The 16,606-nt window shown below is 40.0% G+C and overlaps 1 protein-coding gene across 1 annotated transcript in view; it reads left to right on the top strand.

Moving 5' to 3' along the window:
- Positions 1-16,606, top strand: part of L3mbtl4 (L3MBTL histone methyl-lysine binding protein 4) — a 323,948-nt gene that overhangs the window by 39,671 nt on the left and 267,671 nt on the right. The window contains exon 3 of the mRNA XM_077105612.1: positions 2,367-2,458. Within this exon, the coding sequence (XP_076961727.1) occupies positions 2,367-2,458 (92 nt within the window). The remainder of the gene's footprint in view (positions 1-2,366; positions 2,459-16,606) is intronic.

Genomic DNA, 16,606 nt, shown 5'->3' with positions numbered 1-16,606 from the left:
TGGTTATGCTTTCTATTGAGTTTTTTAATTTGATGTATTGTATCCTTCATTTTAAGGATATCTGACTTTTTTTTTTTAGGGTCTCTATTGCTTTCTTGAAGTGATTTTTTGCTATCTGTATTTGCTCTCTTATCTCATTATTGGAGTGATGAATTTTTGCTTGTATTTTCTCATTTAGGTCATTCTTTAATTCACAGATCATTTTAATTATGAACCTTCTTTTAAAAATATTTTTATTTGTTTTAATTAATTATACATGAAAGTAGAATGTACTTATGTACTTTGATATACCATACATAGATGGGACATGATTTCTCATTTTTCTGAGTATACATATTGTAGAATCACATTGGTCATATAGTCACATACGTACATAAAGTAATAATGTCTGTTTCATTCTACTATCTTAATTATGAACCTTCTGAACTCCTTCTCTGACATTTAATCAACTTCGCTGTCTGTGGGTTATGTTATTATAGTGTCCTGGTTTGTTTGGGGCACTTTCCTCTCTTGTTTTTTTCATGTTCTCTACGTGCCTTCCTTTCTTGAATTGTGGATCTAAGATATTACAATTTCTTCCCTATATTCTTCTAGTACTAATACCCGTGCAGATTATCTGTACCTTACCATGATGATGTGGTTCTAAACTCTGCTGATGTTTCTCAATGTATGCTACTGCATCCTGGATCTGAGTCCTGTGCAAGTTTGAGTGGGTGGATCTGAGCTGCTGGGTTGGAAGGGGCATTACTGCACCAGAGGCTAGGCTGTGGTGGGTGTCTGTCCCGCCATGGGGAGGGATGGACTGGGCCTGTTTTTTGCCTGGGACCTGCACAGGCTGGTGTGAGTGAACCGGGCCTACTGAGATCCTGGGTCCTACGCGAGCTTGTGTTGGGGGTCTGGGCTGGATCTCGGCTCCTGTAGTAGTCCACTGGTAAGAAGGGATGGTCCTGGGCCAGAGGCTAGGCTCTGGCATGTGTCTGCCCCACCTGGGGAGGGGTGGACCAAGTCCCCTGTGAGCCTGGGTCCTGCACAGGCTGGTATGGATGGATATGGGCCACCGGGCTTGACCGATATTTGTCTTTCTATGCCTTGTTTATTTCATATTTTATTTAACATGAGTAAGGACACAAAGGATCATGCAAACTGATTTTAATCCTTAAGATGTTTTTAAAAATATTTTAGAAACAAAAATATAGTTTTTGATGATTTCAATCATACACACAACACCCACACACAGTATAGTTTTATTTAATCCTCCTCCCATACTAACACTGTTTTGCTTTCTTATAGTTGCATTGTGATGTACATTTTTCCATCGACATTTATTAGTGCTTGAGTACTCCCTTAGGAGATAATTCTTGAGGAGATGTTACTAGGTTTCAGAACATAAATTTAAAACAATGACTAATTCTTTTTCCTAGATTTACATTGTTTAAATGACACTTATTAAATTACAGTGATTAGCTATTAATGTAGACAATTTGGAAAGCAGAAAAACAGAGAAGAAATGATTTATAATCATAGCACTAAAGATGACTTCATTCAAGATTTTATTTATATGATTTTCATCTTTTTATAATCCATTACATATTTACAAAAAGGATTATTTTGTTTTCTAGACTTTTTCCCCCACTCAGTACTGTGTTATCAACATAGCATTTCTCTACCATCAGACAGCCTTCTACAACGTGTTTTTACTGCCTGTTATTAAAATGACATGTCTGTACAATGAGTTTTCTTGACTTCCTCTTAGAGGACCTTTAGTTCATTTCTGAGGTTACATTATTATATGAGCTCTAGCTGAAGAGCCCTGTGTTTGGCCCCTTGAGCATATCTACTGTGATTTCATTAAGTCAATTTCGTAGAAGGAGAATTGCTGGTTCAAATTGTAGGAATAAGTTTTAAGGCTTTAGACAAATATTGCCACAATGCCTTTGACAGTTGACATTTATACCAAAGAGTTAAGAAAGCAGAAGGAAATTATAAAAAATGTTCTAGGGACTGGGTTGTGGCTCACTGGCAGAGCACTTGCCTGGCATGTAGGAGGTCCTGGGCTTGATCTCCACACTGAAAAAAATCTTACATATTATTTTCTTAAATATAAACCATCACTTTCCAGAAACCCTCTTTGAGAGCACCTGTTTTAAGTATTCGTCAGGCATCTTCCTGAGGTGAATTTATCCAATATTATCCTGTTCCAAATAGGAAAATGTGGTTGGGTGATTTTCATGAGGGGAAAGTTTCTTTTTAGTTGGTGGTCTTCTGTCACTAACTTATTATGCTTGCTTCTTGAGTTTATTTTCAATTAAATTTTGTTACTTTTCCATCACAGATTGCTTCAAGAAAACCCTGTGTTTTTTTTCCAGCACCTTCAGTGGCAACACAAGAATCCTGGTCTTGGGAGCAGTATTTGAAAGAACAGAACGCTATAGCAGCACCTGTTGAGCTGTTTTCCAAGGTCAGCCACGGGAGGTCTTATATTTTATATTAAACAAAATGAACTCATTTATCTGGATAACCCATTAACTTATTTGAAGTTGGAGGTGGGACTGGGAAATTTCTTAATGAAGCTCATCAGTGCCTTACTGTTTTCAAGCATATGATGGAGCCTGTGTTTGAACCTTAGTTCTGCCATAGGCCGACCAGCTCTGTGACATTGGGAATGTCACTGTAAAGTAGAAAAAGCATGCTACCTCCCTCGGTAGGTTGTTGGAGGACTATATCAGTCGCATACATAAAGGACATGAGATACTATTGCATATAATGCTCAATAAGTATTAATCTTTATCTTTCTCAGCTGATATTATTTGCATATACCCATTCGAGGGCCGCATTACAGGGATTTGTTTTAATGTGGTGCATGGCAGTGGTGGGTCCAATAAGGTGTTGGAGAAGGTAATGGAACCCCTGAAATAAGACATACAACTAGAAAGGTGTACTGTGTAACCAAGTGACTACTGACACTAGGGTCTTATAGCCACAGGGATCATCTATATCCGAGATGTAAAATTGCTTGCTGCCCTTCCTATTTTTAATCTCAGTTTTCAGTGTTTTAAAAAATATATGAAGAATATTAAATAAATATTAAACAAAATTTCATTGGATTCACAACATTATGTTGCATTTTATTTATTTATTTTTCCTTTTTTTTATTTGTCCTTTTTAGATATACGTGACAGTAGATATAGATCCATGGAGTATCATTTGTTCTAATTAGGACCCCATTTTTTGTTTGTAGATGATGTGGAGTTACACTGGTCATGTATTTATATATGGACATAGTTATAGGAACAGTTATGTCTGACTCATTCTCCCTTCTTTCCTACTCTCATCCACCCTTTCTTCCTTTTATCCCCCTTTGTCTAATTCAATGAACTTCTGTTCTTTCCTCTTCATACCTTATTGTGTGTTAAAGGATGCACATATCAGAGAGAACATTCAACCTTTGCTTTTGGGGGATTGGTTTATTTCACTTATCATGATAGTCTTCAGTTCCATCCATTTATCAGAAAATGCTGTAATTACAGCAAATGCTGTAATTTAATCCTTCTTTATGGCTGAGTAATATTTCACTATGTATATATACCACATTTTCTTTATCCATTCATCTCTTGAATGGCATGTGTATTGGTTCCATAGCTTATCTATTGTGAATTGAGCTGCTATAAACATGGATGAGGCTGCATCACTGTAGTATGCTGACTTTAAATCTTTTGATTATATACTGAGGAGTGGGATAACTGGGTAAAATGGTGGCTCCATTCCAAGTTTTTTGAGGAATCTCCATGCTGCTTTCCAGAGTTTGTTGGACCAATTTTCATTCCCACTAGCAATGTATAAATAAGTGTACCTTTCCCCCCACATCCTCGCCCACATTTATTTTGACATGTATTCTCAATAATTGCCATTCCGATAGGAGTGAGATGAAATCTCAGTGTAGTTTTAATTTGCATTTATCTAATTTCTAGAGTTGTTGAACATTTTTTCATATTTTTTTGACTATTTGTATATCTTCTTAAGTGAAGTGTCTGTTTAGTTCCTTTGCCCCTTTATGGCTGCTGAGAAGAAAGTCACTGATGGATGAAATATTTTATATATGTCTTTTAATATAGATTATTAATTGTATATTTGAGTTCTAGAGCTTTTTTATTTAGTTTTTGGTTTGGAGGATGTATCCAGTAGTGAGAGAATTGTGTTAAAGTCGCCTAGTATTATTATGTTGTGGTATGTTTGATTCTTGAAATTGAGAAGGGTTTGTTTGAGGTAAGTAGATACTCCATTTTGGGGGCATAAATATGTATGGTTGTAATGTCTGGTTGGTGTACAATTGCTTTAGGCAGGATGAAATGATCTTCGTGGTCCCTATTGATTAACTTTGACTTGAAGTCCACTTATATTATCTAATATTAGGATAGAAATCCCTGCTTGTTTACAAGATCCATGTGAATGATGTATTTTTTTCTCATTCTTTCACCTTTAGTCTGTCTTTGCCTATTAGGTGAGTCTCTTATTGTTGGGTCTTGTTTTTTAATCCAATCTGCCAGTGTGTGTCTTTTGATTGAAGAGTTGAGGCCATTTATGTTCAATGTTGTTATTATTATTATTATTATTATTATTATTACTATTAATTTGGTACTGGGGATTGAATCCAGGGTGCTTAACCAAGGAACCACATCCCCAGCTCTTTTTCATAATTTATTTAGAGATAGGGTCTCATTGAGTTGCTTAGTGGCTCGCTAAATTGCTGAGGCTGTCTTTAAGCTTGAGATCCTCTTGCCTCAACCTTCCAGGTTGCTGGGATTACAGTCGTGCACCACCATGCCTGACTACATTCAGTGTTATTATTGAGATGTGATTTTTATTCCCTGACATTTTGATTTGCTTCTGGTTTTTAATTTGATTTCATTTGAATTTGATTTCTCCATTGATTCACTGCTCTGTTGGTGTAGTTCTTCCCTTTGCTGGTTTTTACTTTTATTTTTTATTTCTTCTTCATGAGCTATTATATTGAGTATATTTTGTAGTACAGGCTTTCTAGTTGTGAATTCTTTGTGGAAAGTTTTTATTTCATTGTTAATTCTGAAGCTCAATTTCTTGGCTGGCATCCATTTTCCTTTAGAGCTTGGTACCTATTTTTCTAAGGCCTCTTAGCTTTGAGAGTCTGGGTTCAGAAATGAGGTGAGATATGGGTTGGTTTTCCACTAAATGTAACTCGTCATTTTTCTCTGTCAGCCTTAATTCTGTATGTTAGTCATTTTCATAATAATGTGTCTTGGTATGGGTCTGTTGTAATTTTGTGAATTTGATGTCCTCTAAGCCTCTTGTATTTGATTTTCCATTTCATTCTTTAGGTTTGGGAAATCATCTGATATTATTTAATTGGAAAGATTGTGTATTCCTTTGATTTGTATCTCTGAGCCTTTATCTATCTCAACAAATCTTAAAGTTGGTCTTTTCATGTTATCCCATATTTCTTGGAGGTTCTGTTCATGGTCTCTTAACATCATTTCTCCATGGTTAACTTTATTTTCAAAGATTATACATTTTGTCTTTATGGCCTGAAGCTCTGTCTTCCAAGTGGCCTAGTCTGCTAGGGATGCTTTCCATTGAATTTTTAATTTGGCTTATTGATTCCTTCACTTTTGAGAATTTCTGCTTGATTTTTTTTTTCAGAATCTCTATTTCTTTGTTGAAGCGATTTTTCATGTCCTGTATTTTCTCTCTGATTTCACTCCTTATATTGTCCTTTACCTCACAGATGAGTTAAACTATGAACATTCTAAACTCTTTCTCTGACATTTCTTCCACTGTGATGTTGGTGTTTTCTGTTACTGAAGTATCTTGGTTGGTTTGGGGTGATTTATTCCCTTGCTTTTTCATGTTATTTGTGTGTCTGCCCATCTGAGGGTATGGATCAGAGGTGTAGATTTTCTACCTTGCAGATTATTAGTGTCCCTGAATTTTAGTATTTCACTGTTTAGATGGTGACAAATAATAACAACAACCAAGGCAAAAAAATCAGCATTAAACCAAATAGTTCCTGCTCTGATGTCTACAATATTGATTATCACAATAAATAAAAATGATATGATGAGTTATTGCTTACAATAAAAATAGTAAGTTTGCAAAAGAGTTTACGATTTCAAATGGTAGACGGGGAGAACAGAAGTGATATAAGATATGATTATGAGAGAAGAGGAGAGATAGAAGTAAAAAATTAAAGGCAGAGTGAAAGGGAGAATAATAGACATTGGCTGCTAGCAAAAGAAAAGAGAATCAAGGGAAATAGATAATGAAACAAATAAGTAAAATTTTGAAGAACTAAAACTAAAAGAATATATAACAAAACCAAAATATACTAATCAAATATCTTAGTTCTCAAAATACTGATCCATGAAAAATAACTTGCTTCAAAAAAGGTTGAAATGAGAAAAAAATGAATATGAATATATAAAAGTGTTCATCACATGCTTTAGGCTTAGATTGTCTCCAGGCTTTTTGCTGAATGCTGCTTGGTCTGAAGATTTTAAATCAGTGCACCACCATGGCCCTGTGTTGCTGGTCCACACTGGAAGACTATACCCTAGGGATCTCCCATGAGTCCCACTCATGTGGTGGAGGAGCCAATTCTTAGTCCTCTGCATCACCTGTGGACCCCATTTTTCCTGGTCTCCTGGGTTTACTTTCTCCCACCCTAGCCCTTTTGAATTCCCTGCTAGGCACATCTGTCCCAGCCAGTCTTGCAAACTGCCGGATTGGAGGGGAGTAGAGGAATTGGGTGGGTTTCCATGGCCATTTGTGCCCTGTGTAAAGCTCTTTCCATATTTGATTTAAACTAACTTAAGCACACTCTATGTCATTTCATGTGGGTTTGCCAGGCCTGTGATTCAGGCCAAACCCAAGTTTGTCGGGAACAGACTCCCCCAGCTGCTGGCCCCTATGCCGCAGCTGCAAAATGGCTCCTTCCTCTGTCTTCCACAGGCAGCTGGGAGAAATGAAGTTTCTTTTCTGCACAAGGATATTGTGCCCCACACTTTGCAGTTTAGACAGGCAGTGTCTTTTATCTCTGATCTCTCCATACCCAAACACACCTCAGGCCTCCTAAAAATGTAGGTTTCTTTAATTCCCTTACCCCTCCGCTTTGCTTGCCAAGGGACCACTCTGGATGGTGTCTTTGGCCATAGCAATGACAATGACCCTTGGGTATTTCATTCTTATTTTATTATATCCAACCTCCTGAGTTCCTGATCTACTTTGCATGTCCAATATTAAATCCCAGTAAAGCGCTCACCGACCTTGCTGAGAAGCTGCCTATCTGCTTTCTTGGTTTCATGCAATGGGACAGCTAGGAAAGTGACCTTCTCAATTCTACCATCTTGAAAAACTCTGTTTCAGAGGTCTCAGTTTATAGATGGCTGGCTCCACTCCTCAGGGCTTGAGGTGGAATAATGTGGCAGAGAAAAGCAGGTCAGGACACAACCATTTAAATTAAAGTTAGAAAATAAAACTTTTTATTTGCTCTACTTTTCATATTATCTATTCAAATGCTATCACCTCTAAGATCTGTTCTTGTGTGAAAGGGCCAGTGTTTGTGATACAATAGATAGGGGAGAAGAGGTGTTGCAGAGAGGAAGAGCTTAAGACCAACTCCTAGTATCTCATGTTCAAGAAATATTAAATGTTCTTCTGTCATCTGGATCAGTGTCTTCCCTAATATGGGAAATGAAAACATCTAGAGCCGAAGTTCTTAACCAAGCCTTTAAAATAAGATGCTTCTGTACAGCTAACTGCTTTGATTTTCGAGAGACCTGTAAGTCAGAACCTCTGGGCATGGAGCCTGGAAGTGAGTAGCTTGGGAACCTCCTCAGGATGTTCTGTGTTCAGTTTCAAGGTTCATTCTGTAGAAGGTATGAGAACTGTGCAGTTCCTGCTTATAGGTCAGGTTGCTGTAGCCCCATGTTGCTGTCACCTGATGAGACTTGGGCTGTTGATTCTACCCAAAGTGTGTGTGTCCATCAGGGTTCTCCCCTTCCCTTTCTCTTGCATCTCCTCACAGGGCCATCTGTGTTGGATGTGTTCGTGTGATCAGTCAGGGTTGAATGACTTTTGGGAACCACTTCTTACTTCTGAGTGCAGAAGGCCTTTAAAGATGGTTGGCTTGGGTCAGGGCACTCCTTTGTCACTTACAGTGACCTTTTCCTTGAGCCCTGTGCCCATCCTGTACCTTTAGTGCAGGTCAAGAGGTACAGAGGGCCAAATAGCAGCTGATGAGGGCCTAGCAGGGTCCACAACTGAGGGCAGATGCAGCCCATATGAGACCCAGGATTTGAGCTTCAGCAGAGGACCCAGGCAAAGCTGGCATGGTGATGTCACCATCAGGTCTGAAGGCAGTCAGACGTCAAAACGACGAGGGGTAGTGATTGAAGTAGAACTCACGTGTAACTAAATTGGCCACGAAAGATACCGTGTCTTTGTAACCAGATCTTTGTCCTTAGATTAGGGTTCCTGGGCAAGGGTCCTCTCTTACATGGGTGTTAGAAGTGAAATGAAGGCTGATTTGCTCAACAAGGCAAGTTTGACTGATGGCAGCAAAGCTTTGTTCTCTGTCTAGCTCCTGCATTCCCTCATCCCAACCAGTCAGTATATTAATATTATTCTGCATTTCTTTGATTAGTTCCTTTAAGGTCTATCAACCAGTGCAAGAACAGTTACAGAACTGAGAACTTATCCTCCATATTTTGGCATGACTTGGTGTTAAATTAAAAATCCACCAAGGGGACAAATATGGGATTTCTGCTCCTGAGATAAATCCTCATGGTGATGGTGATGTTAGAAAGTGTGTAATAGACTGTTGGCTATAGAACTTTTTCTCCTTGTCTTTGAGAGAAAGGGAAAAGATGTGCTGGAAAGCACTCAGTGAGGGAAGGAGGATCTCAGGGCATGTAAGGGCAGGCAAGGCTTCCCCAGGGAGGGTGGAAAGATCTGAGAGACTGTTGAATGGAGTTGGGTGGTGGGCAGGGCAAGTTCTCTTTTATGATTCTGAGGCTAATAATATGGCAGTAAAATAGAACTAAAATTAAATATTTGTGAACTCTAAAGGTCTTAGCAAAGTGCTAATAAACTAGGAGGCAGAACCATTTGACATTTTGGCCACTTTTCTCTTCCCCTCTAATATGACAGGAAGCTGTTCTTGTTATTAAGGCTTTGTGTGTGCCAAATGATGTGTAGGTAGACCAAAACACCAAGGGCTTTATGACAAGGTTTTGTAGAATCTTGACATCTAGTTGGGATATAAGGTATGCCCATAAAACACAATAGTAGTACAAGACAAGATGCTAGTTGGCCGTGGAATTTAGAAGCAATGAGTTTACTAGATGAAATCTCATCTGACCCTGGATGAGGAGAAGAATTCAGTTATTAGGGCTGAACTGTCTTGGTGACTGAAGAAGACATCTGTGGTCAAGATACAGTGTTACTCCAACTTGACATTTGTATTTTAAGATGAAATCAGCAATGGTTATAATTGAAAGTAGATTTCAGTGCAGTCAGAAAGGCAGATATTTCATATCAACCTTCCAAGAAAAAGCATAAGACTGAACTCAATTTGACGTTGACATTGTGCCCTTGACAATTAATGCTCATTTTCATCATGCAAATATTATAACGATGTTGTTCAGGTCAGCCACTAGGATGGAACTCTGAAACGTTTGACACTGAAGTATGAAAATAAAATTTAAAAGTGGAAAACTAAAGACATTGAACTAATGCTGTACTTCAATATGTAGTTTCCATCCTAATACATCCATGCATACACATGATTCCATCATGCAAATAAGATACATATTCTACCAAGACAATGTGTGTTTATTCTTTTAAGGAGAGTATGCCTATTGTATTTGTGCACAATGTTTTTACATATCTACAGGTCTATTTTAAACTTCATGTTTCACATTTTATCATATATTTTACCATCTGGGGTAATGAGTATAGGAGGATATAAACACCTTCTGTTGACAGAGCAGATGTAAAAACATCTTCTCTTCATTACTGGTAAGATTTGCCTATCTCAATTTGATTTGAAATTTAAAATACTGTTTTTCCTTTTGTTTTGAGGTTTATCTTATGGCTCTCTGCCAGTCATTTATCTGGCACTGCTGCTCATCTCACATGCACCTCCTAAAGCACTCTTTGTACTTAGACCCCAGCTGCAGATGTATGCATGCACACAGAGCTGTGTCAGGCTATCCTTCCAGCCTGTAAGGCTGCTCCATGTGCTGGCTCCTGCTGTTCAAACTTTATCCAAGTTTGTGTCTTTTCTTGCTCTCTAAACCTCATAGGTCCATGTTTTCCCTGAGACTTCCTTTGATGGAGCTATCCCAGATAGCCTACTCACCATGGCCAGTTGGTGGCAGTGAGAGTTGGGGGGATATCCTCACACTTCTGCAGGAACAGCAGAGAGACCAGATGCCATCATCTGTGTGTCTGGCTCGGAGCAGTTCCCAGTCCTTTAGACCAGTGCTCTGCAGGCCTCTGACCTGGAGCACAGCCTGACCTAGCTCTCACTCTCTGTAACAGTGAATCTCAGTTCATCATACCATCCATTCTAGTCACCCTCAGTTATTGGCTTGAAGGCCAGTTCTGTCTTTTATCTGTAGGCAGGAATTCCTCTCTTACCAGCCAGTGTGGGATTGATAGGTTGAATACAGAATTAGGCCTGGGGCAAGGCAGAAACATGTCTACATTTTTAAAATAACAGCGTTTCAGAGCAAAAGAAAAGTCATTATGAGACAGTTAAAATTCTTTCAGATGTTTTTCTATACCTTTCATAGTTTAGTAATATAGGTTTAATTTTAATTCCATATAGCTAGAATGCTCCATAATTCCTGTTGCTGCTGTAACAAGTTACCACAAATGTAGTGGCTTAAAACAACATGGATTTATTATCTTAAAGTTCTGAAGGTCCCTATCTGAAATGGGCCCTGCTGCTGCCCTTCTACTGGTTCCAGGGGAGAATTTTTTCTCGCCTTTTCTCATTCCTTGGCTTGTGCTCCCACAGCACTCCAACCTCTGATCTCCTCCTCTGCCTTTCTCCACTTGGAACCTTGGGGTAACATTATGCTCACCCTGATAATCCAGGGTAATCGCCACTTCGCAGGATCCTTCACTTAATCACATTTTCCAAGTCCTGTCTGCCATGTAAGGAAGCATAGTCAGTGTTTCTGGGATTAGCACATAGTCATAAATTTGGGGAGCATTATTGCTGACAACAGGTGCCCTCCTGATCCATTGCTGTTCTTAGACTGTCTCTGCTCCCGGACTGAGTGACTTTTCATGGGTCACCTCCCTCCCAAATGATTTTGCTCTGATCTCTGCAAGCTCTGCCAGTGGTCTGTGTTGAACAAATGACAAAACTTCCTTGGTAGCTCAAATTGTTGTTGCCTCCTCTTTGTGGCCAGATGCATACCTGCATCCCCTGGGTGCTTCTTTTTCCTGAGTGAGCACTGTCCCCTTTATCACAGGGGAGTGGGAAGGCCTAGTATTTGCTAGCTCTCTGCCAGCTCCTTTCTTGCATCTGCCCTAAAATACCCAACCCTCTCTTCTTCTCCTTTGTGGTTATGCCTTCTAACTGCTGCTGTTTCCACTCACTCACGTTGCTTCATTAGAGAAAGTCTTTCTCTGTTTCTGTTCTTCTATCACTCACCTCCTTGCATACCCTCCTCTGATCTCTCATCCCTCCCAGGCTGTACCCATCCTGGGACATGCTGGGACACTCCTTTGCTAAGTGACAACTCTTGGTCTCTTGAAAGCCTCCACCTGGGGACTTTTTCCCCTTTTAAGTTCTGTCCGTCTCTTCCATAGCCATGTTTGCATAAGTCACAGTTGAACCCCTGCAGTATTAGGGTCCATCCACTGTCTTCCCAGACTTTTCTCTTTCATATTTTCACAGCAGCAAGTTTTCTTTTAAACTTGTAGTTCCTTCATTTTATCTCTTTTGGCTTCATATTTCCCCTGGCCAGTCTTGGTGCCCTAGGTCCTCTAGTTTAGCCATTCTCAGTGGGGTTCCTGAACCCCCTGTCATTCTCTCCCACACATGCTGCCCAGTCCCATTCTGGATGAGTTGTGTTTACCATGGGCACCATACACTTGAGGGTTGGATAAGAACCACAAGTCCTTGAGGGTTGGTGCATGGCAAATTTTCAGCCTTAGCATGGTGAACTTTGCCTAGCCATCCTCCTGTGTCATTGGTCTCATTGTCCCTATTCCTAGGAACTGAACTCTCTAGCCTCTTCCCTCACTCCCACCAGAAACCATACTTCCTGAAATGGATATGGTGCCACCTTCAATTTCCTGCACAGTTGTTCTTACTGCTCTCCCCCACTGGAGTGGAGGAAGTATCCTTCCTCACCATCTGTCCACCTTTACCTGTGCTCTAGGTCCCATTCATTAAATGATTTTCTAGAGCTCTTACTGCATCAGTTATCTCATGATTCAAATGTAAGTTTACATTTCTGTTCTTCTGTACTTTTCCCGTTAGTCTACAAATTTGCCTAAGTCATCCCATGTTTAAGAACAAATATTGCCCTGGGTTCTGCATTTTTCTCTCTAATTCATCTTTTTAGCCCAGTCTAACTTGCTGAACATTTAGATTGTATTTTCTCTTGATATTTCTAACCTTTTCCACCCCCAACCTCTGCATTCTGGCCTGTATTTCCTCTGTTGCCTGAAACTGTTCTGCATAAGTGACCTCCAGGATTTCATGGCCAAATGCATATTTGGCCTCTTCCGATACTCCCTTCTCCCAGAACTCATGTACTCTTGGCCTCTGGTTTTGCTTATTCTTAGCTACTCCTTATCTGACTCTTCTCACATTCCTATTCTTCTGTGATTTTTGCCTCCAGATCCCTTTCTTCAGATATTCCTGGGTCAGACATCTACGCCTCTAACTTCCCTCCTACCAAGTTTCAGTGGAGTTCTTATTCTCCCTCCAGGGCTTCCTGCCTCCCCACCTGGCTGCGCAAATTTCTCCCAACCTGGTTGCCTCCAAACTGGACTCATCCCAGCCTCCTTCCATGGAGTTGCCTTCCAGAGCTCCATGTCCCTGGGAATAGGCTGCATGCTCAGATCCCTGGTGACCAGCTGGATACCTGCTGTATATGTCTGCCCATTTATCTGCTCTAGTTCTGCCTCCTATTCCTTGCTGCTCTCAGTTGCCACCACTAATGACTTAATTTTGGAGTATTCCCTGGATTTTTATTTATTTTTTTAACATACATTTTAGAAAAAGTCACTTGACTGATTTCTCTCCATCCGGGTCAGCTTTTCTTCCACACTATTGCCCGGGCAGTCGTTGTAACAAGTACTTCAGTGTGTCGTGTGTGTATTAACGTCTATCTCTTAGTGAAACTGCAATCCTCCCATGACTGACTGGGTTTCTTTCTCCCTACCCTGGCAGCCCTTTCAGGTTTCAGTTCCTCAAGTCTTCATGGCTCCCTGGAGGAGGCACCTGTCATTTCCTGGTGCTTTTGCAAGAGCTGTCTCATGAAGCCTTTCCAGTTCCTCTTCCCTCACTTTAAGGAGGAGAGGCTCTGTTTTATACTTCTCTTCCTCTTCTGTATTTATCCAAAACTGGCAGATGATCCCCTATTTCTCAGGGAATTTTTGAAGAATTCTACCTAGTAAAGTGTCTTGCTTACGGCAGTGGCTGACATATGGTTTACTTTGTTAAGTACAAAATATTTTTCTTTTCTCTGGTAGTAGGGATTAAACCCATGGGCATTTTATCTCTTAGCTACATCCTCAGCTCTTTTTATTTTTTATTTTGAGATAGGGTCTTGCTAAGTTGTTTAGGGCCTCACATAGTTAATGAGGCTGGACTCAAAGTTGCAATCCTTCTGCTTCGGCCTCCTGAGTTTCTGGGATTACAGGTGTGCACAACCATACCCAGCACTACCAACCATTCTTAAAATTACTTTCTCTGAGACTGTTGTCCCCTACTCTTCCTGGAGTCCTTTTCTGTTCTCCTTGGTGGCTGTGTGTGCTCCAGCCTCCACCTTCTATCAGAACACGGCCTGTCGGCCTGTCGGCCTGTCGGCCTGTCTCTCTAGATTCCTGCTGGTCAGGTTTTGCCTCAGTTTGAGGCAGACTTCTCATGCCTGGCTGTCCTCCTTGGTAGCTTGCTTGCACACCATGTGTGCTCTGTCTCGGCACTCAGGCTGAGTGCCTGGCCTCAGAGCCATAGGGATCACTCACTTCACCTGGTACCTTCCTGACGGCAACTAAAGCATCCTGACCTTTTGCTGTCCTTAACCTTGCCCTCTTCTCTGCTGCCTTAACACCTGATCCCAGACAGTCTTTCTTCAGATGAGAACAGCAGTACTTCCTTGCTCAGTCTCCTTGGACTCCTGAACAGGGACAGTCACACAGATCTGCATTTCCACTCCTGCCCTCTCCTGCTCCTTCAGGGCTCCATTTGCCTCTGTCATGCTCTGTCCCCTCTCCCCTTTAAAGTCTGCTATAATCTGTTATAATTTTGGAAAGATATACTGTGTGTTCTGAAAGGAAATTCCAGTCATCTCGAGGATGATAGCACTGTATTTCTTTTGGTGAAGCCAGGAGTCCTTGGGGAACAAAGACCCTTCCTGGTTAGGCCTCCTAATTGTCCCAGGTAGAAGACAGCCATATTTGAACACATTCCTGTTTTCCCTGTCTTTCTTAATTGAAGCTAAGCAAAAGGAATACCCCTTTCACCTTTTAAATCTAATTCCTTCACCTAGGTCTCAGTTATATTTTTTTTTTAAATCTAATTTTTCTACTGTACTTAAGTAGAAACAGAAAAGGCTTTGTGTTTGTTTTGTTTTAAGTCTGGATTTGCATTTATCTCTGCAGGTGCAGAAAGATGCTCCTGTGAAAATTGATATTTGTAATAATGCCCCTTGAAACCACCTGTTTAATGCCCCTTAAAACCTTTCCAGCCAAAACAGTTTAGTCAGGTTTCAAGATTTTGTACTGTGAACATGCTTCCAAATTATTTGATAATCATTGAGAACACCACCCTGGTTTAAATATAGATCCTTCTTAGGTGGCGCTTTAAATATTGATAACAGCCCCATGATGACCTTGCATTGTTTCCTTAGTTGCTGTACAAGCTATAATGAAATGCTGTGTGGATTTGGACATAATTAGAAACAAATTATAATCTCAGTATTATGCCCTTTTTATTTGCTCAAAGTGTTTACCTGTTTGTTTTTCTCTTCTGTGTATATTTTTGTTGCCCTCAGTTTAAAGGTAACTTTATTAGTATTTAGCAGTTTTCCTAGGAAAAAAATTTGGAAAAATATATTATGTGCATTATATTCAGGCATTTGGTTGATGTTTAAATCACAGGCATATGGAACCCACTTAAAAACAGAGTGTAGCCATATGATGTGAAGTCTTTAAGCTGATTAATTGCTGAGGCTCCAAATAGCAGAAAGAATTTCCCTTTTTGTCCATTTTTCAGTCTCCAAAGCTCTGAGTTCTAGAGCAAAATTGAAGATACATCTTGATCTTGTGGCTCAGATATTTTTCCTATACTTAGAATCTGCTTCTTTGAAATGGTAAAATTCAAAGTGCCAGGGGTGCTAGGAAATAGCTGATCTGAAGTCTGGAGCCAGAGAGCCAGTTCATGGCTGCTTTTCTATTCCTGGGAGGGGCTTGAAGCCCCTGTACCAGCTGCTTATCTGCAGTGCCAGCTGGAAGCTGAATGTCAAGCTCAGAGCTCTTCAGAAGGAAGAGAAATTGAAGGAAGAACAGAGTGGCATTTGGAATCAAGGGTAGATGCAACTCTTCTCTAAGGGAAATTTTTATTCGTAGTATCCTTGTCTTTTTTTCCTGGCAGAGTTAAGTCAATTGTGGGAGGGGGATGTGGGTTTATTATTTTAGACACTATACCAGAGAATTTGTGGAATACATTCAGTGATGGCCAGTGAATTAATTACCAGACAACTCCAGGAGTTATTTTAGAAAGTTCTGCCCATGCAGTCCTCTGCTGTGCACTGCATGTCCTCTTTTCCTTCTTGGTCTCAGGTTCCCTGGATCCAATAGAGTGTTACCTGCTTTAGTAGGTATTCTCTTTGGTTTCTGAGACTGTAGTTCAGTCAGTGGTTAGCATGTATATTAAAATGTGACTGCAGCCAAATTTCTTACTATCAGTAGGTTCTGGGGAAATGAGAGCTTTTGCATATGAGATTGTAGCAGAATGGATTCACAAAAAGCCAATAAGAATTGCATTAACTTAACTTATTAAAGTATACTTTTGTTGAGCCCTGATTTCTGTGTTCTCTATTTGTAGAATGTCTCTCAGTATAATCTTGGCAGTAGCTTGCGATTCTGAGTTCAGAATTAATCTATGAAAGTGTTCAAAATAACAAGAGTCTGTAAAATGAAAGTTTAAGAATATATAATCAGCCATCCTTCACTGCTGTCTTAACTGAAGCTTTGCAGCAGGTTTTGTTTCATTATGTAGGTGATGATTTTTTCCCATTAGCCTAACAAATAGCAACAATTGGCATCACTTTGAAAAAGCAGAAATTTGAAGCATGCCTCTTTGTGTGGCCTGTATAGCCAT

This window comes from Callospermophilus lateralis, chromosome 17, assembly GCF_048772815.1.
Source record: "Callospermophilus lateralis isolate mCalLat2 chromosome 17, mCalLat2.hap1, whole genome shotgun sequence".
Classification (NCBI taxonomy): domain Eukaryota; kingdom Metazoa; phylum Chordata; class Mammalia; order Rodentia; family Sciuridae; genus Callospermophilus; species Callospermophilus lateralis.
The sequence above is the reverse complement of the archived record's forward strand: the minus strand, read 5'-3'. Positions and strand labels throughout refer to the sequence as shown.